Source organism: Bemisia tabaci, chromosome 1, assembly GCF_918797505.1.
Source record: "Bemisia tabaci chromosome 1, PGI_BMITA_v3".
NCBI classification, from domain to species: Eukaryota; Metazoa; Arthropoda; class Insecta; order Hemiptera; family Aleyrodidae; genus Bemisia; species Bemisia tabaci.
The window spans coordinates 81235226-81263181 of NC_092793.1; the positions used below are offsets into that span (position 1 = coordinate 81235226).

The 27956-nt window shown below is 39.0% G+C and overlaps 1 protein-coding gene across 5 annotated transcripts; it reads left to right on the forward strand.

Moving 5' to 3' along the window:
* Positions 1-533: 533 nt before the first annotated feature.
* On the forward strand, positions 534-27950 carry LOC109044044 (scoloptoxin SSD14). Of its 5 annotated transcripts, none has more exons than XM_019061519.2 (11): positions 538-1001; positions 3733-3786; positions 7753-7956; positions 12669-12889; positions 14968-15160; positions 17310-17513; positions 18885-19134; positions 20151-20341; positions 23342-23582; positions 25967-26080; positions 26695-27950. In XM_019061519.2, exons 1-11 carry the CDS (start codon positions 988-990, stop codon positions 26839-26841), a joined length of 1833 nt encoding a protein of 610 aa, XP_018917064.2. In that variant the 5' UTR covers positions 538-987; the 3' UTR covers positions 26842-27950. The 5 variants fall into 5 exon arrangements, with proteins under 5 accessions (XP_072162373.1, XP_018917064.2, XP_018917066.2 ...); XM_019061521.2 differs by having other exon boundaries at positions 546-1001; positions 7836-7956; XM_019061522.2 differs by lacking the exon at positions 538-1001 and adding an exon at positions 1095-1162 and having other exon boundaries at positions 7836-7956.
* The last annotated feature ends 6 nt before the right edge of the window (positions 27951-27956 follow it).

The window sequence follows — 27956 nt, forward strand, 5'->3', positions numbered from 1 at the left end:
GCTTCAAAAGAGAAAGAGATATACTTCTCTGAAAAGAATAAATTGTAGGACATTTTTGTAACCCTTTAAAAATGGAGGTCTCAAACTTATTTAAGCTATTTTTTTCCTAGTTTTAAAGACAAATACTTTAACATTTATGGAAAATTCACCAAAACTAATTGTAAGAATATCCCAATTGCTATCTAAAATTACTTGTAAACAGCCTATTATTATGTCCTTAATACGTTCTCTTAAATATTAAAAAAAAACTTGTTTTTAGGTGTGACATTTTACTGCACCAAGTGGAACCGCCGTAAGAGCTTTCCGACGCCAAATTCTCTCTTATAAAAAGCGAATCTCCAGGGAAAGTTAGAGATCAGTTTTTCCCCCAATTTTTCAGAGCATCTTGTTCAAAGTGGGTGTCAGAAAATTTCGAAGAGAAATATTTATTAAGTCCATGAAAAATTAATCTTGACCCGGGGGATATGAGACAGCACCAGCATTTTCATGCGGTGCTTTTTCACAGGATGGCAGTGGTGGGGCACCATCGTAATATTGCGCGGGATTTTTCACGGTCTGATTTGGCACCAATCTGGAGGCCTGCCGACCTTGGCATAGAATTGACGAAGCTTCGACCAAATGCGCATGTGCGAAGACGTAGCAAGAACCGGAGACGGACACCACGAAACTTTACCAGATCCACACACCGCGCCGGTGACTTTACAACACTGCCGCCAGCCGTGCCCCAATCGTCGATCAGTGCGGCGGCGATCAGCAATCAGCCCGCGCACCGTGCCATGTGCTAGTCCCCGTGTGCTCCGAGTGTAAACAAGAAGGTGCCCGATCCTGCAGGTGAAAAAAAGAAGAAAAAAACTGTTTCTTTCAATCCCCGTTTTACCAACAGGAGTGAAGTGTTCTGGATATTTTGAATTCTTCTCCAACTTTCTGCTCAACTTGCCGGTTCTTTTCAGCATACCGCTCTCGAGAAATACTACTGTATAGTGAAAAATGGTCAGACGAAGGTGAGTTTCTAACTTTCAAGCTTCATTCCTCAGTATTTCTGGGTCTTTGTTGCTTATCACCCCCATTATAAAATTAGATGATAGGGAATGAGGACAAAAATTGCAATAATTGTTGGTCGAATGATAGACAGTATGCAAGATGGACCACTAGAGTACTAATGGCAAGTGACACAAGGATTAAATTTTGTAATAAGGAACCACTATTCCTGGCCCTTTTTAGAAGGAACATACATGCTATTGATTTTTCTTTGCAGATCCGTGCTTTCATGGGAGAGCCAGAGATAGTGGTTCTTTATTGCAAAATGTAATCCGCAATGCATAATTCCTTGTACATACTTTGGGACGTAACCATATTCGAGGAGGCAGTTTAGCGTTAAATTCAGTTATACCTTCATTTAACAAGTGTTTAATACAACCGCACAATATCGCTATTTCAAATCAGGAAAAACGGGGGCTCTCTTCATAAGAAAGTAACAATTGCTCCCATTATAATAAATACGAACTGCATGCAAAAAATACTTATCAGTTCCTTCGACAAAAATTGTGTTATCGGTGGCTAAATTAAAATTATTATAGTTACTTACATATTGTAGTTAAAATAATTAAAAAGGTATTGTAGAAATAATACTGAATAATTGTAAAGGGTATAATAATAAAGGGTAATAATTTCAAATGCACTCGCATTTGAAATAAGAAAATTTCCCTTCCAAATCATCTGAGAAATGTTTGCCAAGAAATGCGGCTAAAATATTCTGCATGTTTCCTGCATTTTCTCACAAAGAAATAAGTATAATGCTGAAAAAACTTCAGTGGATTCTCATCTCTCCGAAGATGTTGCAATTGATATTTTACTCGTGCCTCGTTCCTTCTGCACTATGCTCGTTTTTCTTCTGATGGAAGATGAAACATCTTTATGATACAATTATTCCGACTTCGAGGTAGTGTATCTTGCATAACCGCCAGGATGAAGGCGAACTCTCTTTGCCCCGTGTGTTTGCAAACGTAACATCAACCGTAACTGGATCGATACGCCTTTTTCGAAAAAGTTGGCGGCGAACCCTCTTACAAATTGATGTTATTTTTATTATTTCATGTCCACAGAGATTCTCTCAAAGGAAACTTGAGACGTTTGGATTGCTGTCTCAAGATTATAACATTTACTCTCCTTTTTTCAATAAACGGGCTACAGTAGAGTGTTATCTTTTCTCGCTCATCATTAATAATTTAAAATACAAAACATTATATTTTTGCAATAGGTGCGGTGGAATTGAAAAAAATAGTTTGCTACATTATACTGCCTAAGTACTTGAGTCATGAAAGTACAGGGGGAGCATACCATCCCATAAATAGGTTAATCCCATGCCCTGCGCGCCTTATGCAATTGGATTCCAGTCAGGTGCCTTCATTGTTCATGCCGCCGCTCAGATGTCTTACTCCAAGCGCTTTCACTTTTTTCTTCAATTCGTCGTTAGAAGACGCCCATTCTTCACACTCACCTCTCTTTACTTTAAAAGTCATGTACAGCGCTTTATCTTCCAAGACTAATTGCTGAAGATTGGACGCATGCGTCGGCATTTCAAAGTTTCATCATTCTTATATCGTTTGTGTTTTAAATTCTTTTCTGAACAAGACAGAAATGCAAATATTACAGCTATTTTAGCACTGATTACTATGGACGCAAATTAGGAGCAATTTTTGTGAATCGTGCAATATGGTCAATTTTGATCAAAATTTAGGGAGAGGGCCATCCAAATCTTTTCCGGTTGAGGAAGTAACCCTCGCGCCCCCCTGTTTGCGGGGGGGGGGGGTCCTCAAATGTAGTCCCGGATCGTTTTTCGGGGTCGTCTGCAGTGGCGTGGCATGAATGATCGATTATCGATATTTCTCCATTTGAAGCTGTAGTAGAGAATCGATTTTAATGGCAGGTAAATCGATGTATCGCAAAGCACGCCACGCCACTGGTCGTCTGGCATGATAATATCTCGCAGAATCTGCATGCATCCCATAAGTACCACTCTATTTAAATAATAATAATTTGAGATGTAGCCAGAAAATTAATCGGCAGTTACATGCAATCATGGTCACGCATTAGCTGTTATTAGAAGTATCATTATTTTAATAGGGAAAAAGCTGCTACTCTTGATTGAAACGGGGTGCGAGTTTTAAATAAGCTCTCAAAAAGTAACTAATACAGATAAGACTCAACTGCTCAGTTTCAAATCTACAACTGTTTGAGAGCAAGGCTTGTGAGGTCAGCCGAGGTCATCAAAGGTTTCAGATAAATGTTTCTTCATATTTTAAAGCATTCTCACACCCGAAGCACAAGTCTCTACTTATTTTATAAGTCTAGTACACGAATTTCCATTATCAATTATAATTGATGCATTGATTTTCGATTTACTAATTTTTTATGGCAAACCCTTGCTTACCAAACAAAGCGGTTAAACGCAAGTCCATATTCCATACGTAAAATAAGAAAAAATGGAAAAGAAAGAGAGGCAGATACCCTCCTAAATTTAAACCCCAAAAATAACTCTCCAGCTTAATTTTAGTAAGTTATAGGCGCAAGATTACAACTCATGTCAACACCATAAGACTAAAAGGCGCAAATCAATGATTACACGATCTGATTAACACTCTCACTGAATGATACAATTTTTTATTCCTGACTCTGTAAAAACGACAAGTCAATTTTTAGTTTCTTATCCTTTCTAATTTTTGTTGACTCTAGATTGGAAATAGAGGATCCGGGGCGAGCAGAGCGGAGGGCTAAAAGGATGTGTCGGTAAGTTCAGTGATATAATATGGCCCAAATATGAAATGCTGTAAAATATTAGAAACGTTTGCTGCCATTAGCAAATTTTTTGAACTGATGTGAGAAAAAGTGGCACTTAGCTTCAATAATACGTAGTGCCATTCCCACAGACTTCTCAAAGTATTGTCATTTAAATTCAGTGAAATTCCCACCAAAAACCGTGAAACATTCCTCTGAATGGGAAAAGAAATTTTGAATAAATCTACGAGGGTCATCCAAAAAGTAAGTTTCCCTACCTTGTATCTTCCGAACGAAAAGAGATAAATTAAATCGGTAAAAAGACACATATACATATTCTAAGCTTTAAAATTAATCCAAGTTTTTGAAAATCGGTTGAGGGGTTGAGGGCACGAGAAAAGTTAATTTTACTGAGACAGCCTCCTGTCGCCGCGTGCCCACCTCCCGAGTCAGGATGCGTGGAGAGTCGATTACTTCAGACTCGGGTATTCGCCTCTAAACATCACATCAAAAAGGAATTTAGAAGTTTTCGTTGAGTAGGTCTTACCTTTCTTTTTGACGTAGGCCCCACATCTTTTTTGACATATTTTGTTTCATTACAGCAGCTTTTTGATGCCTTCCGCGTAGAAGCTCTCGCCTTGGCTCCAAAACCAGTCATTGACAGTGATCTGTACCTTTGAATCGGTTGGCAATCGCTTTTCATCGTTGAAGTTTTTCCGCTCGGGAAAAGATGAAAGTCACATATGGCTAAATTATGAGAGTATGGAGGATCGGGGGAAAGTTTCCCGACGCAAAGCAACTGATTTGGAAGTGCAGATCGCTGTCAATGACATGGTTTCGGAGCCAAGGCGAGAGCTTCTACGCGGAATGCATCAAAAAGCTGCTGTAATGAAACAAAAAATGTCAAAAAAGATGTGAGTAGTAGTAGTAAAATAATTTTATTTTAAAGCGGTGCTTTAGCATCTAAGGCCATTTACACCTCTAAAGAGGGCAGTAACAGTAATAAATTTACATGGAGATATCACTAAAAATACAAAAGGGTTGAGGGGAAAGGTTAAATTTTGAGATTAGTGGAGCGCATAAATTCAAAAAGTTTCACAGGATGAGTATTCAGAAGTAAATTTTTAAGAGAGGGTAAGGGGTAGGGAAAAAAACGTTTTCGGATATCTTTATAAAGTGGGCAACTTATAAGAACGTGATCTACCGTTAAGGGGGAATTTGGACAAGAAGTGCAAGCAGGACGGTTTGATTGGGTCATCAAATAGCTATGGGAAAAATTTGTGTGACCAATTCTCAGTCTAGTTTGGACTACTTGTTGAAGTCGAGTCAAATGAAAGTTTTCGGATGAAGGTGAAGTAGGCAATGCAGGGGGGCATTTAGCATTGGTGAAATGCTGCCACTCAGTAACCCAATGGTGGAGAATTTTTCCTTTTATATCTAGAAACAGATCTTTAGAGGTAACCGATCCCTTCGAGAAGGGGCCAATTGAAAGGCTAGACTCCCTAGCTGCAGAATCTACTCGAACATTACCCGGAATATTAACGTGTCCTGGGCACCAACAAAACAGGATAGAGAAATTTTTAGATATAAGGGTGAAGACTAGATTCTGGATCTGGGTAAGGATTGGGTGAGGATTATTGGGGTTACCTAAAGCACTTAATACACTATATGAATCTGAACAAATAATTGATTGTTTACAATCTGTATCATGGACATAATTTAAGGCTTTGGAGATAGCTAGAGCCTCAGCTGTAAAAATAGATGTGACTGGTGATAATTTAAAAGAGTATATTTCGTTCAGATCGCAACTGAAAGCGCATGCAGTAGAATTAACAGTTTTAGATCCATCTGTATAGAATGGCTTATGCTCAGCATGAGAATCAATGACTGAGAAAAAGTTCTGTCTCATTTCAGCTTGAGATAAATTAGCTTTTGCAATAACCGGAACATTTAAAACATTTTCCGTAGGTAATGTCTGCCAAAAAGGGAAAATAGGTTTTTTAAATTTTAACACATCATTAAAATTAGTAAACCTGAAAACAGAAAGATACAATTGGTTTTTGAATGTAAGTAATTCTTTGAAGGTTTCAGGAAAAGTATTAAACGATTTCATCTTAGCGAGGTGTTTTGCGAGCAGTAATTGCCTTCTATAATACAGGGGAGGCTCACGAGCTTCTATACATAGACTAGATGATGGACTTGACTTAAAAGCACCTGTTGAAATTCGAATACCTGTATTATGAATGGCATCTAAAGTTTTGAGGGTAGAAGGGCTGGCAGTCCCATATATAAAACAGGCATAATCTAATTTTGATCTAATCAGAGATCGATAAAGATTGAGCATAGTGAATTTATCAGCGCCCCACGAGGTGTGTGATAAAAATTGTAGGATTCTTAATCTAGACATACATTTATTTTTAAGGGAAACTATGTGCTCGGACCAATTCAACTTTCGGTCAAAAATCACGCCGAGAAAATTAACAGAGGGGTAAAACTGGATTTGTGCATCATTAAAAAGATGTGAGGCCTACGTCAAAAAGAAAGGTAAGACCTACTCAAAGAAAACTTCAAAATTCCTTTTTGATGTGATGTTTAGAGGCGAATACCCGAGGAAGTAATCGACTCTCCGCGCATCCTGACCCGGGAGGTGGGCACGCGGCGACAGGAGGTTGTCTCAGTAAAATTAACTTTTCTCGCGAACCCCTTAACCGATTTTCAAAAACTTGGATTAATTTTAAAGCTTAGAGTATGTATATGTGTCTTTTTACCGATTTAATTTATCTCTTTTCGTTCGGAAGATACAAGGGAGGAAAACTTACTAAATGGATGACCCTCGTTTGCTGCAATGGGGTTACATTATATGGTTTATTTTTATCTATAGGATGTGGATGACATTCCCCTCAATCTAAACCCGTGCTCCAATAGGACCAGTCCTAAAGGAACAGGTATCGTAACAAATAAAAAAATTAAAATCGAGTTATTGCTCGAATCCTTAGTTTCATTAACGTAGGCACTCGTATCTTTAACGTCACGTATTGAATTTTTTCAACTTGCATTTTGGTGGCAGTTTGGATGACAGTTATCAGAATATCATACTGCAGATTACAATGTTTGTATGCATGCGCGTATGAATTTCGTATTCATGAAAGACATGGCGCGAGTTGAACACTTTTGAATTTTGATGCTAAATAGATAGCTCCCAGAAAAATCTAGCGAAATTGAACCTTTTTATGAACTTAAATTATACATAAACTGTTTATGTTTAACAGTAGGATACATTTTGAAATCAAGGCAGCAGTATCAGTTCAAAAATATACAACTGCTCGCAATCGAGTTAGACACGCTCATGTGGAGAGCACCTAAGTCTAAGAAGTTGCTTAAAATCGAGAGTTCTGTCATGTTTCCATCAAAGGACCATTGATTATTAAGACACTTCTACGTCCCGAATATCTTGAGATTACAGTTGAAAATTCAATTAGCGTTTAAAAAGTTTATTTTATTTTTTATTTTTCCTTGAACGAAAATTTTGTTACAAGCAGAACTAGAGATAAAATTCCCCGTCAGCTGATATACCTCTCTATGAACATGAGATTGAACTTTTTCAGCCGTCTATCAATCAACCTATTCTCTCCTTCAGACAACAGCTGGATTGAACTCGCACTGACAAACCATCGAACCATGTTGAATCCGCTTCAATGATTGGAGGGAATATTTTCTCAAAGTTCTGAAGGTATATAGCGAAAAAAAAGGATAAGGGAAGGGGGGTCTAATACAATTTTTCGCTGTTTGAGTTCTCTACAACCATCATGAGAACATTGGCACGTCAAGAGCATACTATGGTAAGGAGTGGTGGAGGCATATGGTGGAAGATTAAAATTTTGACTTTTAATGAAAATTTGCTTATTCTATCTCATTTTACATAATTCATGGTTTTGTCATAGTGCTTTTATTTTTGTTTATTTACGAACAATTTTTTAGAATCAAAACAGCAGTTGTCATATTTGTCATACTAATTTTGCTCTTCGTTTATCTCGGGGTTGCCTACTTCGATGCTATCTCAGCGTGGATAAAATCGTCAGATGGAAGTTCAGAGGAGATCATCGCCCCCTCGGCATCGGTAGAGCAAAACTTCAAAAAATTCTCCGTCTGCACGGACGCGCCGCCCTGTTCGACAGTTGGCAAGTAAGTTGGGAGTAAATTACGTTTCTTACGTTTGACTGACATCGTGTCATGGTAAAATCCACCCGGAACTTCAAAGAGGCAGAGTTAAGCGCACCTCATACGCCAAAAATAGGAACTGAAAATGGAGGTCATCAACGCATCGATGGATGCTGTCGCGAGACTCCGTCCGCGAAATTTGCGCGTTCCGTGCAATTTTCAGCAACCGACGATGAGTTGAGGCTCAATAGCTGTCAGTTTATACATATAAACTGTTCCAATAATTTGAGTGCGAATTTGGATAAAAAATGTTGAAATTTACTTGAAAGAACTACTGTTGAGCAACGACCACGTATCCTCACTTTCGGCTCTCATTTTTGACGCGTAAAGTACGCTTATAAGAAATTCGCATGGTGATCAAATCGATTTTTCTCAAAGGGGTATAAGTTCATTTATAGCGTTTCAAAATGGTCTTGTACAGTTCACTCCTAAAAATATTAAGAAGAACATAACACTCGGAAATTTGTCTTAGAAATTTGACTGAATTTTGTTGATCTCGAAAAGAAAATTCTCCACTTTTCCGCCAGGATATTTGCCCGTTAATCCATCCTATCAAAAACAAAATGTACCTTCATGCAAAAAATTCGATTCAATCATATAGTCATGAACCTAAAGCACGAGAAGAGAGAGTTAGCTCTCAAAAGCTGAGAAGTTTCACTTCCTCAATCTAATCTAATGTTATGAGTAACAATATGGTGCCATTGGTCTCGTCTGAAAGTTCAATATTCTGAAGCCCAAAATAGCTCTTTGAGCCAAGGGTGTTATTGAGGTGTGTAGATGCCAGACTGTCTGTATGTTTTGCGCTTAAATCCAACTCTGAATCCACACACACACGATGGCCACGAAGAAAAGCGTTCGGTTGAGCGTTTTTCTTCTTTGGTTTTACTACCCTGTCGATCCATTGATAAAGTCGACCAAACGCACTGGCGAAAATTCGCCTAATATTCTTATGGCACTCTTTTGTCTCGGTGCTGAAAATCTTATGGTCTGTTATCCCACAGCCACAGCAAGCCCTGCGTTCGCACACAAAATTTAGTGTCGTAGCTTATTTTACATTGGGAGTTGCCCTTACATAGAATGTGACTTTATAGTACTACCTGGTGCGCTACGACTCCTAACCGCCGGAACCACAACCCCTCGCCTCGGGCTTCGAGCACCTTAACATTTGGACTTCATTTTGCAATTAAGGACTATAATTCACGGGTTAAAAAATCTGGTTACAAAGTTCAGAAACAACTTATTGGTTTTCCTTTAGACATGAGTGTTCTTACGGATAGAACAGAAATTGTAGTTCCTCATTGCGAAATGTAGTCCATTTCTGCTTCGATTCCACCCCCCACCTCCTCACTGGGCACCCTCTACGCCTGCTCCCAGGAGAAATCAAATCCAGGACCTGCACCGGCAAACCTGTCTCCTGCCATTCCTTGAACATGACCATACCATATCAGTTGTTTCGTCACATGTATAACGATTGTCTGATTGGCATCCATGATTTCCCAATGCTACGGTCGAAAATTATTCGAACAAAAGAGGGTCTAAAAGCTACTGTAACGTACAGATATAACGGACCGCAACAAATATAATATGCACCTGCAAATAGAAGAATCGATAATTTCTTCCCAAGTAACTATAAAATTAACTTCTGTCAGACGATCAGACTAATATCGGCCGGCGCACAGTGGATCGAGTCAATCGGAGAGGTCGAACTTAAAATTTTTGGCTAAAATTGCGAATTTTGATGTTTATTTCGTCATATTTTAAGTTTTAAGGGGTGCGCCCGGCAGAAAATTTCACGAGCGAACCAATGAAACCACTTTTAAAATCTCGAAGTTTTGAATAAACGGAATTATAAGGGATGAAAGTTTCGAAATTTTGTCCGACCTCTCTCATTGACTTAATCCACTGTGCGGCGGCTGAACGTGATGCCACTTACGGGTTGGTCCATTCCAGCGAGCATTTTACAAGTGTTGCATCACCGAAAGTCGAGGAGGAGTCGGCGCACAAAGGAACAGTATTAGGAGCAGGTCAAACATGAAATTTTTTACTATAATTGCAAATTTTGCTGTTCATCTCGTCACGATTCCAATTTTAATGGGTGTTTCTGAGAGGAGAATTTGCGAGAATACCAATGGAGCCACATTTAAACCTCTGCGATTCATATTTACGAAGATATGAGCTTACAGAGTTTCCAACTTTTGCCAGACTTCTCCCGTTGCTTCGTTCCACTGTGCGACGAGTCGATTCCTACTTCGCCGCGGCCAAGTAAAAACTTTGTATGAGCCATTTGTCGCTGCCAAATTCCTCCTGAGAAAATACGAGGTTTTCAAACACACTTGTGGATCATTTTCTCCAAATTTTTCAGATAATTTAGTTCGCAATTCAATCTACGCAGTATCTAAAAATTACAGGAAGAAATATTTATATATTTCCTCAAAAATGAATGTTTTATGAAGGAAAAGTTGGCAACATTCGTATGTTCGTAAGGCGTTTTTCTGCAGCACAGCAGCACAGTGTCGTGAAACATCGGACGCTTGTGTTGCACTGCAGTCGGCAGCGCGCGCGGGGAAGAATGGAAGATCGTGAGAATGGTAGGAGAGCGTTAGTTCATTACTCTCTCAAGCTGCCGCGCAAGGGAAAAACGCCGCATGAACCTTCAGAAATTGGCCAAATTTACTTTTACAAAATACGAATTGATCGGGAAAGTTGCGAATATGTTTTCTTTCAATTTCTCAGAAATTTTGTTCGTAATGTAATCTAAAATTTCTGAAATTTTCAACGAAAAATACGCATAATTTTCTTCAAAAATACCATTTTCATGAGGAGAAATTTGGCAACATGTCTATATTTATACGGCATTTTTCCTTAGAACGTCAGAACATCTGTCATTTCTCAACATAGAATACATAGAGTCGTTATGTAAATGGGAGAGCTGGCCCCATGTTCCGGTCAACGAGTTTCGAGCCCGGTGTGCGTCGAGCTTTGGTCACTTCTTCAATACATGTTTGACCCAAAATGGCGGTGTGGAATACATAGTAATTCCTATCTCCTTTATTTACATCGGATGGCTGGGTCTCCGTGTATCGAAAACAATCGATTATGTATCGAAAAAGTGACCCCGACGTGGCTTAGGAGTCTCGGAATTCGGGACCTGGAAAACGCTTAAAGGTGGCGCCGGCTCTCCCACTTACATTACGACTCTATATGCTCTACGTTTTTCTGTGACGAAAATCGGTGGACGAATGCATGGAAGATCATCCGTTTTAGAGACTTTTCTCGATTCCCAGATGGTTTCAATTTGTGAAGAGTACAGAGAAAACTTTTATTGTTCATTATCGCAAGAAAACAGGTATTTCTTGACGGTTTCAGGTTGCAATCAAAAGAATATTCGTTGCGTGAGGCTAGCGATCGATTATTTCGAGTGTCATCAGTTCGTCGTGACAACAAAAGGTTTCGAACAGTGATAACATTTTCCCCGCTATCACGCGACAAGAGGTGGACTGACTCATTTTCTTACTGGTAGCCCCGGGGAGGTTTCGGCTCATCTGTAGATGTGGTATCTCTGTGCTCAAGGCATTCGCGAATCCAGAAAATTGGCAACATTGTTATTCTCCATTTAAACCTATGGAAATATATCGATTCTTGGAGGGACCAGGTGCTCCGACAAGAATCGATTATACAACATAGGATTAAATGGAGAAAATCCGGTGTTGCCAAATTGTTGGATCCGCGCCTCTGGCTCAAGGGACATTTGAATAATTGATACGTACTAGAACGTTAATTTTTCCCGTAAGAGTCTATTTTGGAGATTTTTAATGGGCCTCGAGTGTTCCACGTAAGTAAGCGAATTTAGCAAAACTGAACGTCTACCTGTAGTTTCGGCATGGCTGTGAATAAGTTAGTTCCCATCTTTTGGCACTTGCTCTTTTCGAATGAACGTACAAAATAGACACATACGAGTTAAGGTTGGCAACAGATTCAAACCCTGGCGCACTCGAAATGATGAACAAAATTTTATTGCTCCTTGCGGTGTCCGTCTTTGTCTGCCACGAATGAGATGGATTTTTTTGTCTTTCATTTAAGCGCTCAGCCGATAGGCAGCGCTTTTTGATTTCGACTTGCCTCTGAGTATACTAGTATACTAGTGCTAATGCGTTTAAATGGCGCACCAGCTCATCGATGTGTAGGCTTTGGGGGGGGGGGGGGTTCCATTTTTAAAATAAATAAAGCTGTGAAAACTGTATTTTATGTTTTTAACGTAATGCGCAGGTAGTTTCGATCGTTTGTCTATAAGAAAATTTCTCAGCGGTAGAGTAATTCTTATCGAAATTGATCGTTGAACTCCAATGAAGCCTAAAAAAAACACGCCTGATGAGCTCAACGGTGAGCTCATTTTCGGGAAACAAAAATACGCGCTTACGGTCTCCTTGGTAACCTTCGTTTGCTATCAGCTGATGTTTTATTTCCATTTCCCAGCCAAGTCGACGGAGTTTATACGTCCTTTCTCCATTAAATACATTGACTAACACCTGAGCGCTTTTCTAATACGACAGTATTAGAACTTTCCTGCTTGTCTTTTTTTTTTCTTCGAAAGTCGCAAATATATCATCTCTGCATTGATATTGATTCATTATTAATTAACTAATTAATTTGTTTATTTTTTTTTCAAATTTTTTCAGGGATATCCTGGAGAAGAACGGGTCTGCTGTAGATGCTGCGATTGCGTCAATGTTATGCAACGGGATCTACAACGCGCATAGCACTGGAATCGGAGGGGGTTTCCAAATGCTCGTTTACAGCAGAGAAACACGAAACATCTCTATTCTCGACGCAAGAGAGGTTGCTCCTCTTCTCTCTAATAAAACTATGTTTGAAAATCAAACCGGGAAGTCTAGAAGTGGTATGTAAACAAGTTTTCTCTAACAAATCGTAGCATTCATCGACCACATTCTTTTGATAGGTCTTGTCAATATTTTTAAACGACACTTATAGTTTAGGAATCGGAGGAGTTTTTCAAATTCTTGCACCTCAGCATAGACACAAGGATAAATAATGATGATTTGAATTCAATAGTATTTAAAACAATGTATTAGCGTGTACATGATGTATTATTATGTCATGCATATCTACATTTTTACACTCTAATGCTAAACATCATCACAATTTTAGGTATAAACTTACATTTTAGTCTGTAGTCCTGATATTTTGGATTGTTTTGATGATGATCATTTCGGACCCAAACGTGGTTTCATCTCCAGTCGAAACCCCGCCGCACCACCCTTCCTCATGAACTGGGCCAAAAATGTGGCCATCCCGTGAAATGGGCATAACGAAAAAGGTTCTGACTTCGCGAACGGGGCAAGCCATTTTTGTGACACAAGGAAAAATAAAGGCATGAGAAAATTTACAAATAGAATGATGGTAAATGTAAAAAATTCTGCTGAAGTACGGTTTTTCCTTAAATTTCACTAGATGCCTATTGAATATTTGTCAATATACTTGTAAAAATTGATTTAAATTTATCGATTTCCGAAACAAATTTATACAAAATTCTGGCAATAATTGCCGAAACGCCCGTCAAAATTTATAAATTACTTGGGGGCCGGGGGCCATCCATGAATGATGTAAAACTTGGGGGGGGGGGGGTGTCACTAACAGCTTGACGGTGTCTTACGAGGAGGAGGGGGGACTGAGCCTTACGTAAGCTTTCCAGCCTACATTTAAAGAAAATACAAAAATCCAGTTATCGTCAGGTTCATAGTAAAATTCAAGATGAAATAGAAGAATTCAGCACATCGCCGATTACTGACCGATCGGACCATGCTCCTGTCATTTTTCTTGATTCCCATTTCTCCATTCCGTGGGGGTGTTGAGTAGTGACTTCATCCTTATGTCAACTTTATACTTTTAACTATTCCAAGGACATAAAAAATCTTCAATTTTGCTCTACGTATTTTTGTTTATTAAAATAGTTGTATCATTAATATTTCCTATGAGATTACTTCAAAAGTTTCACTAATAAAAGTTTTGGCCTAAAAATGTCATTGTTTGTCTAAAAGAAAACGTAATACTTTGATCTGCGATAATTGAAGGAAAAGGGAGGGGTCAATCGAGCCTTACGTAATTTTTAGAGGAGGGGAGGTACGGGATATCTTGTAGTGTCTTAGGAGGAGGGGGTCTAAAAATGGGGATAAGTGCATTATACGTAATTTATGGATGGCCTCTTAGAGTAATTACGTATTTGTACATGAAATTTTCAAGTGACACGTCGAAATACATTTGCGTTTATTTTTAAGACACTTACAACAGTTAGTTTTGCAGTCCAATTTCCGACAATGGGTCAATAAACCATGAACAAATTTTGACTTGCAAATATAGTTTTCTGAAGGAAAATGACGCGTAGAACACGATGCGCACATTAAAAATGCGAACAAGTAACTCAATAACCGAGAAATGCGCAGTTCAAATCGCTCAACTTATACGCAAATTTAAAACGCCCCGGTTTCGCGCCGCGCCGAATGATGTCATCCGGCACCAATCAGAAGCGGGCACGGGTTTCCACGACTTCCGTCAAATGTCTATCTACTCTTCGTATATGAAAACAATACTAAAGTCGAAATCATATCTTTTGTATTCAAGACTTGAATCTCATTCATATGTTAGCTGTAATAAACGAGCAACAATTCCATATTGAAACACGTTTTATTTGAACAAACATCAGAGGAAAATGAGAGAAGATTGCAATACGACTACCGCAGTGCGTCAACACCGTCAGTTTCCCACCGTTCGAGTGCGTTTGAAATGTCTTGCAGTTTTTAGATTTTTCAAAAGCGGGTTTCTCCGCAATTTCGGCTCCATAAAAATGCGGAAAAATCACCACGTTATCTACTCACATTGTACTTTCAGAATATTTAATAAAATAAACAAGGTTTAGTGACCCATTGCTCCGGTGATAACAACTCTCTGTTGCATCTTTAGGCGCTCTTGCGAGTGGAGTTCCCGGAGAGATGGCCGGCTATTGGGAAGCATGGAGTAGTTTCGGGAAACTGAAATGGGCCGAATTGTTTGCTCCGGCTTTGGAAATGTGTGAAACAGGTTACAAGATCTCTCAAAGCCAAGTCGACGCCTTCACTTTCAATGAAACGTCATTCAGAAGAAATGTTTTCCTCGTGTAAGTTGATATTCTAGCTTACGTCAAATAATGGTATCACCTAGAAAGAGTGCAGCCAGATTCAGATCCTAAATGAATAAGGAAAGAGAGATCGCATATTGTTCCAAATTTTTCCTCACGGTCATCTCTCTTCATCTTGGTTCTTACTTTTGACTCTATTTGACCTGTTAGCGTGAAGATACATCAAATTCAATTTTGGCTGGGACGAAATCAGTGTTCCAAGGAAATGGAGGCAGGGGAGGATTAAACTTTAAAATTCAACCTTCTTTCACTCGGGAGTTTTCTTTCATTTTCAATCGTGTTACAATCAAAATTTCATCTCCTTAAAATGATCATCGCGTTTTCATGCTACACAACACGCACAAGCATGAATCTGTATCACACGATCGAAGTAAAGCTTTCTAAGTGGCGCATCGATACGACTGCTAATGATGCAAGATAAGGGTAACCTGACTCTCAACAGCACTATATATTGAGAGACACTATATTAACTCAGTATTGAGTCAATATTGAAAGAGTCCAACGTTTCCATGCCTAAGGTGACTTGGATCCGTAAATTTCCGTAATATTACTCCGAGTCCGTCGTCTCAGAGACGATGGAACGTAACTCTATCTCCAGTGGCATGGCGTGCTTTGCGATAAATCGATTGCTCTGCCATTTAAACCAAATTGAGAAATGCCAAAGAATCGATTATTAAGATGTTCGTTGCGAACACCCTGATTATCAATCCTTTTCCATAGTTTTAAATGGCATAACCAGGGCCAGATTTAGGGGGTGGCCACATGGGTCGCGGCCCATGGCGGCAAAAAGGGGCGGCAAATTTTGCACTTTTTTTAAATGCAGGTATAAAAAAAATTACATACGAGAAGAGGCGACAAAATCTTTCATTTCCTAAGAGTATAGTAATTTCTAATTTTGTCGTTTAGCGGTGGTACAAGAGACAGCACCTTTAATTAGTCGAGTTATTAGAGAAACCAAACACGCAGTTTGGCCTGGAGCGGCGTGGCGCATAATAGCAATGATGACGAGGACTTGAGATGAAAAGGAGAAGCCCTCGGCTTGGCAGTCTCGGCATGTAACACATATTAGCGCCTACAAGACTGCGTGAATACTTCACGCATAGCGTCAAAAACAGTGCGGTCGGCGTGAAACGCATAGCGCCTACAAGACTGCAGAAATACTTCACGCATTGTCCCAAATATAGTGTGATCAGAGCTGCGCGGCGGTGGAAGTTGAAATTATTAAACCACATTTATGTTTGTTCCGTCATAATTTGTTCGTTCATATCTTATGAATGGAAGGCCTGGCCACTCAGAGATAAGTTTACGGAACTTAACTTTCGCGCCAAGTTCCGTGAATTTTTGCTGGTAGTGTTGACAGGGCTTTCGCAAAAAATGTGTCCAATACAGGTAAACGCGTCTTATACACCCCTTTCCCTCCGGCGCGTTCACTTGATGGTTTCATAGATGTTTCAAAGCGAATGAGAAGGGGGCGGCAAAATACAGGTGGCCCATGGGCGGTAAGTAGGTAAATCCGGCCCTGGGCATAACAATCAATAAATCGCAAACCACGATTTTTTTAAAGCGTTTTTTCTGATTTTTAAACGAATCAGATGAAAAACTAGTAAAATTTTTAGTTGAAAATCCCACAAGATTCTCCTGGTAAAAACGCAATTTGCGCGGGGAAATGTGGTAACATTGAAATGTTGTTACGCTCACTCTTGAGAGGAACGATGAAGTGTACGAATTTGATAGAATCTTTGACAAATCCTACAAATCTACGTGCAGTTTTTTTTAAATGTGGACGTATTTCCGCCAAACGGAACTATGTGCATTAAGACATGAGCCCTGAGACCCGTAAGAATAGACGCATGACACGGCTCACGTCATGATTCACATAGTTCCGTTTGGCAGAAATACGTCCATTTGATCGTGTATGGCGCGTGCCTTCGGAAGTATTTTCGTTTTTAACCGCAATTTTAAAAGAATCTTCAATGAGCCGCGCAATTTTCAGAAACGAGACTTCTTCAAATAAGAATTCGATCAGGTGGACATTGAACATGTAGCTCCAGCATATACAATTATGTTTCGTTAAAATCAAGAGTCTTCGATGGAAACTTACCGCATATACTCTTGTGTTTGCTTGCAGAGATCAATTTGTAGATCCTGAAACGAACAAATTCAAGCCAGTGGGAACGCTTGTGACTCCCAATCAAAAGCTGTGCGAAACTCTCAAAATAGTGGCGGAAGAGACGCCGAAAGTATTTTACAACGGCCGCTTGGGTCAAGCCTTCGTCGAGGATGTTCAAAGTATGGGAGGAATTATTACTATGGAAGACTTGAATAAATATTCGTAAGTTACTAAATATTAATCTCTCATTCTGAGTCATATTCAATCATGCGGATGTAATCATGGAAATGATTGAACACGTAGACCTTTACAAATTGCAGCCACCTTACGCTAGTCAATAAATAATTTGTTTTCTTCTTTTTTTTTCAATATGCCAAAAAGTCCAAAAACTGATTTTGGCTGGATCAAGAGCAGACCTCTGTTTCTCTGTAATAGTTTGTTTCTGCTCGAAAAAATCTGAATTTTCCCAAAAACTTGAATTTTAATTTTCTAGAGAAGGGAAAATACTATCGATCAACGACTCAATTGTACATTCATTAAAAACAATTATTTCCGACCGGTATGGGGCACGTATATGGGGCACGTGGCCCATCTTGAATGGAAGGAGCCCTTAGCCCACGTAGAGAGCCCAAGTAGACGTAACCCATGGAGATAGGTTACATGCTCGAAGCCGGCCCGGAAAAATTGTTTTTAATTAATGTGTAAATAAGTAAATAATCATACGTATTTTTCTCTTGTTGAGCTATTTATTTCGCGCAGTCCGTGCAGAACCTACGTTTTTACTTTTTTTAATAGAATTTTTTTTCTTTCGTTAAGTACCCTAATTCATCTCGCACATTCCGGGCAGATTCTACGTTTTTACGTTTTTAATAGAATGTTTTCTGGGATAAAGTTCAATTTCCTGGTTAATTCATGCCAGTTAGGGGGAAAAACGTGGTTTCAGATTTCAACAGCAAAAAATATGAAGCATTATTCGTATCAGAGGCTTAACAAATATTTCCCTCTTTTCCTAATAACAGGGGATTTCCAATCAGATGCCCTCTCTCGCCCACACACTACCCTGGAAAACTCAATCGATTATTTTGTATACGAAAGGATAGGGAAAAGTATTCTCCTGATTATCTAACGGAGCTATATTCTCCCATTAATTTTTGGCCAAAAGTGGACTGATACTTATTCTGTGGCTTCATGTACACTGGAAAAAAACACATCGGATCTAGAGTCCAGACTCTTGAAAACATTAACAAGAAAAAATACTCTTGATTCAATCGGATTTTTGCTTGAATCAAAAGGAAATCCGCTTAAATTAAGTGACTTGGTTCTTGATTTAAGCTAGATTCTGATTGAATCGAGAGTTCTTTTTCTTGTCGATGTTTTTAAGAGTCTGGACTCTAGATCCAATGTGTTTTTTTTCCAGTGTAGGAAAACGGGAATAGTTGCTGGCGAAAAACTGAAGTCATGTTCGGCCTCCGCGACAATATTTGATGGAAGTAGTCCTCTCAGACATCCCGGCATATTTTAAATTTGGCAAAAAACGTCCATTCTTGCCATTATAAAAGCAGTTATTTTAGTCCATTTTTGTATTTGCCTCAGTGTAGAATGGAGAGATCCTGTCAAAGTCACACTGCACAACAATGAGACGGTTTTCAGCACTCCGCCACCGGGAAATGGTTTACTTCTCGTTCATATTTTGAAGATAATGGACAAGTACAGGCTTTCAGCGGCAGATTTAAAAAATAGAGATGCAAGGATCAAAACGTTTCACAGGATAATAGAAGCTTTTAAGTTCGCTTTTGCAAAACGAACCAAATTAGGCGATCCAAAATTCATAAACGTGACGCAGGTAAGCCAGATTTGCAGTTGATTTTCTGGAACTTTATTTTGAAATCCCTTTTTTCCCCCAAAAAACACACAACAGTTATACATTACTTTGTGACTGTAATGTGAACTTAGTGACAAAAAACACCCACGCTTTCAGATCAATTTATCGTGTGTTGAAGCGCCTTCAATTTCATGGCTAGACCATTCGAGTGCCACTCACTTCCTGACACCCTTCGTCAGGGGTTCAGGGTGTGCTTGTTTCGTCAGTCCAACGAGCAAATACGTACACCAGCTTGGATATAGCGAGTACACCACGCCCTCTTTGAATGCAAATTTTCGCGAGTGGATTTGGTTTAAGTTTTTAACTTACTGCCGACCTCCGTTATAGAAACACTGAATTCCCTCCTGGCGACGGTGCAGGGTGCACCTACAACATTTGGTGTGCATGCTGGCAGCAATAACGACCAAATCCGAAATTCTCGACCCCTCTCCTGACGTGGGTTGAAAAGTGGATGGATGCCAAGCGTTGACCATCAAGCAACTGAATTTAGTTATGGACTTCAAACGAGCCTTTTTCTCCTTCGGTTTGCAACCCTGCCGGTCTGGTTGATAAAAGCCCAATTCACACTATCAAACTTTTCATCCAACATAATCGGACGAAAAGTTGGATGGAAAGTTGGATAGTATGATACTGACGCGAGAAAACGACAATATGATGAAAAATTGAACGGAAACTTGAACGTGACGTCACATTAAACTTTTCGTTCAATTTTTCATCAAATTTTCGTTATCTCGCGTCAGTATCACACTACCCAACTTTCCATCCAACTTTTCGTCTGATTATGTTGGATGAAAAGTTTGATGGTGTGAATTGGGCCGAACCCGACCGAATCCACTCGCGGGGATTCTCCTTCAGTTTAATCTAAATAGATGGAGTTCTCAAAAGTGTCGATAACAATACGTCGAGGAATCGCCAAAGATTGTCTAACTAAAACATTAAAATTAAATTATTTTTAACTAAATAATCTCCTTCTGCAGCTTCTGACGGATCTGCAATCCGATGAATACGCTAATGAGACATTCCATCAAATTCGGGATGATAAGACGTTCGATGATCCTCAGCATTATGGAGCCACGCTTGCGAGCAAAGATGACTCAGGGACTGCGCACATCAGTATTCTTGCACCCAACGGAGATGCCGTCTCTGTCACGTCAACCGTCAACCTTTAGTAAGTCTTTGACCGTCTCGCAGGAAAAGATTACCGCTTTTCACCGAACGGATCCTCCGGTTGCTTCTCACACCGTCCAAACACAACATAATTTCATTCCATCACTGAGTTTCCATAGTACCAGTTGATAGAGAAGAGAGCGTGCACGGTCGGTCACCTCCTTTGCTTGTCAAAAAGAAATTGAAGGAAATAGATTTTTCAAAAAAATATTATTTATAATAATACTAGCAGGAAACCCGTGCTACGCTCAGAAAACCCCACCATCAGCAATCAAGGTGATTAGTGATCAGTTACTAATTGTGTTTCTGAATTATTATCTACTATTTCAAAATTGGCGAGACGCACTGGTTTGATAAAAATGCAGAGATTAGTAGTAAAGCTGTTATTTTGGTCTGTTCTGCAGTAAGCGAAATGTGATAATTATAATAATCAATAATACCAAATCAAAAGTTGTTATTTTCATCAGGATTTGTTACTTTGTCAGTTCAATGTTTTAATTGAAGTTAGCATGGTGAGTTTTCATCCGCGAAAATTACGGGATTAACCAGCGGTTTCGTCTAATTCTCAGAAATAGGCGGGTTTGTCCATCTACATCGCGGAGAAAACGTGATTTTTCCCAGGGATTTTGTAAAACAAATTAGAAATTACAACGATAATCACCACGATATCACTGCAAATACGTCGTGCTCCTAGCGAATTTCTAAGATATTATAATGCACGTTATTCACATCAATAATCGGGGATAACAAGCGCGAATTTCTTGACTCAATTAAGAATACATGTGCGCATTAAAACTCGTAACATATGTTACGTGGGATGGGCGAAAACGCAATGATTTTCCTTCATTTTTGATGATAACACAATACCCACCTCCCGGAGTGCAAATATTGCTCGTCTTATTTCCTGCTCGTTTAAAGTGACGAATTGGAAGAATCCAAATTCAATTACACTAGAACTATGAAATGTAACCATGTGGAATTGTTTTCCTCCTTATATAAGATTTTAATGTTTTTGGAAATAAAAAAAGAAGAAGAAAAAAAAAAAAGCATGTCGAAACTATGTTCCTAGTTTTGCTCCGCTGTCACAACACCCGCGTCTGCAGGCTCCGGCAGTGTGACGACCGTCATCACAGGTACAAACGCCTTCAATCTACAAGCGCAATGTGCATCCCCTGTGGATATATTCTATCAAAACGCCTTCCCACGATCGGAGTCAAATAATGATGAAAATCGCGCGAAAACCCTTTCTCCTCGAATGCAACGGTTGCACTCATCGTCTTTATGGGTCCATTTTGGTTTTATTATATTTTAATTTGAAGCCAAACAACAGCTTCATTTAAAAATTCCGAGAATTTGAGCCCAATCATTTCCAAACAAAGATAAAAAAAGTAACAAAAAATAACCGCAAGGGCGATGTGAAGACTAAATCACAACAATTTATTTTACATTCGGACTTGAGCAGTTAATTTTCGCAAAAAAAAAGAAAGAAAAAAAAAAAAGATAATGGAAGGCTACCGCGAAGCACATTTTTCACCACTCTTTTGCAAAACAACAAAAAAAAACCGAAGAAAACAAAAGGATCCCGCGAGCAAAATATCTCATACTTTCGCAGAGAGACCAATGCATATGAATAAAAAGTCTATCATGCACAGACAATTTTCCAGAATTTCACATCCCCAGAGAGTAGGCTCCGCAACGTGGATGCACGAGTCGGAGCTCGCAAAAATCATGGCATCATCGTCGCGTTTTCCTTCCAACAGCGCTATACGCCGAACTCGTTCCATCTTCCTCGCACTCGTTGGACGCCGCACTCCATCCAACTTCCACGCCTAACCGTTGCGGTCACCAGAAGAACACACGTAAAATTTATCAGCTGTCTTCCAGCGCGAGCCGCGGAACTTCTCCAACTCACTCGCACTCTCTCTCGCACCCGTTGACCTACGGGAAATCGACACACGCTGACCGCGATATCCGCGAACCGGGCACGCGGATCGCGAAATCCTCCCTTATCCGGCGCCTTGCTGTAGAGAGGGATCCCAGTGCGGATTTCAGGTCACACGACCTCCCGTTCACGAGATCCGCTGATACGTGAGTGAGAGAGTCAGTCAGTGAGTGGAGTCAATCACGTGAAGTCTGCATTATTTAGTATAGATAAAATACACAACATAAATAGACCTGAGGGGTCCTGACTATTTACCTTTAACATCAATAATGCACTATAAATACATAACATAAATAGACCTGAGGGGTCCTGATTATTTACCTTTAACATCAATAATGCACTATGTACTTACATTAGTTTTTTACAAGCACTTTAAGAAGTAGAAAAAAAGCAAGGAAGAGGACGGATAGGAAGAAAGAAAAATCAGTGAAAGTGCTAAACACCGTAATTTAAAATTAATTACCTACATTACTGACCAATTTTGTTTCTAAAATGGCGAAGAAAAGAGAAGAAAAATATCGATTATGGGAGCCATAAGAAGGTATTGAGGATGGCTAGATTGCGTTTACGTTTAAAATTATCCATAGTTGCCGTTCAGCCCCCCCCCCCCCCAATATTCCAAGATTTTATCATGAAGACCTGAAAAAAATCAGTCTTTTACGCTCAAAAATCTCACGAAGCTTGATTTTTCCAATACATGGATTTGGAATGTTGACATTACCTGAAATTCAGGAGTCAGGCTTTACTTAAAGGGCGATTTTTAGCTGAATTTTGCAACCGACTTATTAAAAATTCACATGATGTCTTAAACCTTAAATTTTGGCCAATCCTTCCTTTTGCATCCTAGTATTTTCTTTTGGCCTATGAAAAGCATAGGTGTGCTTCGTATTCTTTGTTACTTAGGTTGTAGGATTTCATTAAATTCTTTACGTATACCATGATTACAACTAGGCATTTATTAATGTCTTAATTTACTTATAGTTTTAATTTCGGATTTACTATTGCTATTTGTTTTTTCTCATTTTTTTATTTGTTTAAATAATTATTCACTTATTTCAGTTTTGGTGCTCAAGTCACATCATCACAGACAGGAATACTTCTTAACAGTGGAATGGATGATTTTTCCACACCTGGGCTGATTAACTATTTCAAATTACCTCCTGTCCCAACTAACTTTATTGAACCCGGGAAACGTTCTATTTCTTCCACTAGTCCTAGTATTATTGTCAGTGACAATGGTGACGTCAGGATGGTTATCGGTGCGTCAGGTGGAACCAAAATTCCGACAGCTTTAGCGCAGGTAAGATTTAATACTATTCTTTTCGAGTATTCGTATCGACAAGAAGCACCGTAACCAAAGTTTTCTTCACATCTGTTTAAAACACACAACGTTTAAAACTGACTATCAATGACATTTTAGACCAGAAATGATCTGGAGAGGAGAACGTTAGGAAATATAATATACGAAAAATCGGGTTATTTTAACTGTGAAAAAGAAGATGCAGTTAAAAATTACTGCGCGACCGCGGGGCCCATTGGAAGATATGAAAAAATACCCGACAGCAGGGTTGTCTACATGTTACTTACACAGCTGTCATGACGTCACCTTACCCCATGATTAAAAGAGGGCATCTTATTGGTCGATCGGAGATTGTGTCGCCGTGATAAATATGAGAATGGAGCAATGTGTTATCACAAGTTACATCAGCAGGAAATCATTCCTGTAGATATGAAAGCAAAATGATAAAATGTTATGTAAGAATTTAGGTTGAAATTCACTTGCGGCTTCAAAAAGTGTTTCACATTTTCGACCGATCTTCTTTTCCAGGGAGGAATTCCGCAAGCTTAGCTTTGAGAAGAAACATCCCCATGATTTTTGTCAACGCCTTACCCAGAATTTTATGCAAAAATTTTAAGCCACTTACTGTGAATACTTCATCATTAATTCGTCGTTTTATGAACTCAGTTCACTAATGCTCTGATTACATGATCCTACAGCAATGAATGAAGTGAGAAATATATTTTCTGTAAGCTGATTTGGGTCCTACCACACCGCACTGAAAAAAAAATCTCGGTGTATTTACTAGGAAAATGGTAAACTTACCAAGAATTCAGGGTTCTATTTGTACCCAGTTTTTTCTTGGTAAAATACCATTTATGGAATTGGTAATTTTACCGAGAAATCTCGGTAAAATTATTGAAGTTTCTCGGTAATTTTACTGGAAAATAATTTTTAAAATTTTTAAAAACTTTAAAATGGCAGCAAAAATGCGAATGGCGATGGTGGATGCTGATTTTCCGTTATTTTTCCGTCACCATTCTGACGATATTCAGTGTTTCAAAAATCTAGTGAAAGATTAATTTTTTTCGAGCCAAAAACCACCAGAGTATTGACTTTTGTGCAAATCCATCGGTAAACAGCCCATGATATGGATTTTCCGTCATTTTTGTCGCCGCCATTTTAAAGTTTTTAAAAATTTCAAAAATCCAATGAAAGATTCGTTCTTCTCGTGCCGAAATACCCCGGGGTACCAAGTCTCATACAAATCCGACGATAAGCAGCCTAAATATCCACTTCCCGCTCTAAGCCGCCATTTTTAACGCCGCCATTTTGAAAAGTACTGACATTTCTGGAAAACTAATGCCAGAATCGTTTTTCTCGTCCCGAAAAACCCTGGGATTCTGAGTTTCAGATCAATCCGCCGATAAAAAACGGAGATGCCAAATTTCCGCCATTTTAAACTTTGACCGGCCGCCATTTTGTCAAAAATTAATATTTTTACCTGCGGTTTGCGTCAAAAATTTTCTTTTTTTATTATCTTTCGAATGAAGTATCACATAAAGGGGGGTTGCCATTAGAAAAAAAAAATTAGCCCCCGCCCCCCAAAATTTTGGGGTGACCAAAATGTTGCCACCTTAAACCGAGGAACATTCCCAAAGTTTCAAACTTCTATCTCAATTAGGAAAAAAGTTACAGGGGTGGTAGGTGACTTTTGGATAACCCTGTATATCTCCTACGCGAATAGCTGCATACAGGCGTAGGGTATGAGTATCTTTTGTGCCGCTTGTGAGGCGGTCCGGTCAGTGTCTGAAGTGAAAACGCCTTCACTGTCGTGTGTATGCACCACGAACATCCATGAAGCCCGAATAGTTGCGTCCAGGCGATATAATGAAATTCGTTTAGTATATTCATCGCATGTGACACCGACTGAAGCTTTGATTGTTTTTCTTACATACACCCATACCTAATTCCAGCGTTGCCTCTTGTGCCGAAAAAGTAAACCAATACTGAGTTTTATCGCGACATTGTCAATTTTCCGAGAAATGCATCATTTAGGTGTATTGCAACGTTCCAATCCGGAACAAAAACGATGCCCACTCCGTCTCTCGAAAAAATGAAACGCGACAGGAGATATGTAATATTACAAGCTGAAATATCCGCACGTATATGATTTCCAAGGTACAATCGCAAAACTCTATAGCTCAATGAAGTCTGATAAATATACTATTGATAATTACAGTATGTTCTGCTTATTACCTCTTGAAAGTTTGACTGCGTCTAGTATTTTTAAAATGTTATTCGTCGATACCGTACTGACGAATATAATCTTTGGTACCTTATCGATGAAAAATCACTCGGTAGATATTATTTTTCACTCTAGTGAATGCAAATCTTTGTTCTAGGTCATAATGAGGCACTTATGGATGGATTTAGGCATTAAAGCAGCAATTGATGCTCCTAGATTACATCACCAGTTAATACCCATGAATGTCACCTATGAAGAGGGTATTTCAGCGGTAAGTTACCACTTCAGGTGATTTCGGAGCAGCAGCTTCATTCTGTAAGATATCGCAAATAAAAGGTCTGCTTGGTCACTCGTTTTGTCAGGCATTCGACCCCAAAAACTTTTTCATTCTCAAACCAAAACAATCACCCAGAGGGTACCAGCACCACCATCTCAATCACCGTTTCTCAAAGTTTATAGGTTGATCGCCAGATAAAAGTTGTGACCCACTGACCCACCGATAGGGATCGCTCTATTTACAGTAAGTTACAGAATCAGGCTACATATGCTTGCTTATATGGACGTATTTATGATAAAAGGAACTGTATGCATAAGTTTTGTGTGCGACATAGTTCCTTTTAGCGTAAATACGTCAAAATGTATTCCCATGTAAGCGTCGAATTACCACGCATACGTTCAACGTGTTCTGCGTGAAATTTTAATGATAATTTAATGTGCTGTAGTGACAATTTGGTTAGTTTGGAGCGATTTTCACTTTTTATTGATAATCATAGCTCTAGGTTCTATTGGGAGTCATAAAATCCCTGGAGTGTAAAGCTCTCTAAATCTTACTCAGCGATTTCGAAAAGTGCAATCTTGTAACTTGAGTATCTTTTTGTCCTTCAGGAAATTCTCAAGGGATTGGAAGCGCTTGGCCATGTGATGGAAAAAAGACCTTATCGAGGTAGTGTCGTATGTGCAATCGTGCGTTTGGGTGACGATATTGCTGCAAATGCTGATTACAAAAAGAAAGGCATTGCCGCGGGTGCTTGAAAAATGATGCAGATTTTCTCTCGGACTAGAGAGAAGTGAACTCGAAGAATGTAGCTATCACGTTCTTCCCTTTGAGTTGATTCTCAAAAGTGTTATGTGTCTCTGCCAGCTGAATCGAAAAAGACAGGCGAACACGCGACCCTCTGTTTTACAATTAGCTCGATTAGAGAAAAGTGTACCAGAATTGGCGATTCACGAGTTAATGATAACAGCGGCGTGGCGTGAATTGCGATATATCGATTATTATGCCATTTAAACCTACGGTAAAGAATCGATTAATAAGGTGTTCGCTGCGAGCACCCTGTTTATCGATCCTTTTCCATACATTTAAATGACATGAAAATCGATATATCGCAATTCACGCCACGCCACTGAATGATAAACAAGAGGGAAACGATGAATATTTTGTTTGTTGTGCTCTAACATAGGAGAGCCTCAATATGTTGATGATCTACGGATAAGGAGTGCAGGAGGGGAAACTATTATAAATCATTCTTCTTTGGAATGCATAAGGGAAAAAAGCTCAATTTTCCGATAAACCTGACGTGTTACCTATAATATAGGAAATGAGAAAAAAAATCTTGAGTGTCGTTTACAGAAGTTACTTAGGAGATAATATAAAATTACCTTCGTGTGTCATATATTCTGAGAAAGGCTGTGATTTTTTTCTTTCGTATATTTCAATTTTTCTTTTATGCTAATTTTGTATACTCTAATTATAGGTAAATTGTTTTCTTACTTTTATACCTCAAAATCACATGATCAAATACGTAAAAATTATCCGTGATATGTTGTAAAATTTCAAATTCATATCAAAGTTCATTCTTTCATTTGAGATCATTCAAAATAAATACAATTTTGGGCATAAACATTTTCCCATATGATGTGGAAAAAAATTATACTAAAAATGTAAAGGAGTCTGATTAGCTGTATTTAAAACTTAATACAGGAGACAAATCATATCTCATATATCTCTCCTCCCCCTCCCCCAAGAAATTATTCGTCATGGATTCTCCACCCCAGACTACACTTTTGGAATACCTAGCTAGGCATTCACAAATATGTTTTGTAATGTTTCGTCAAAATACATACCTAATTTGAACAATTCATTTGCT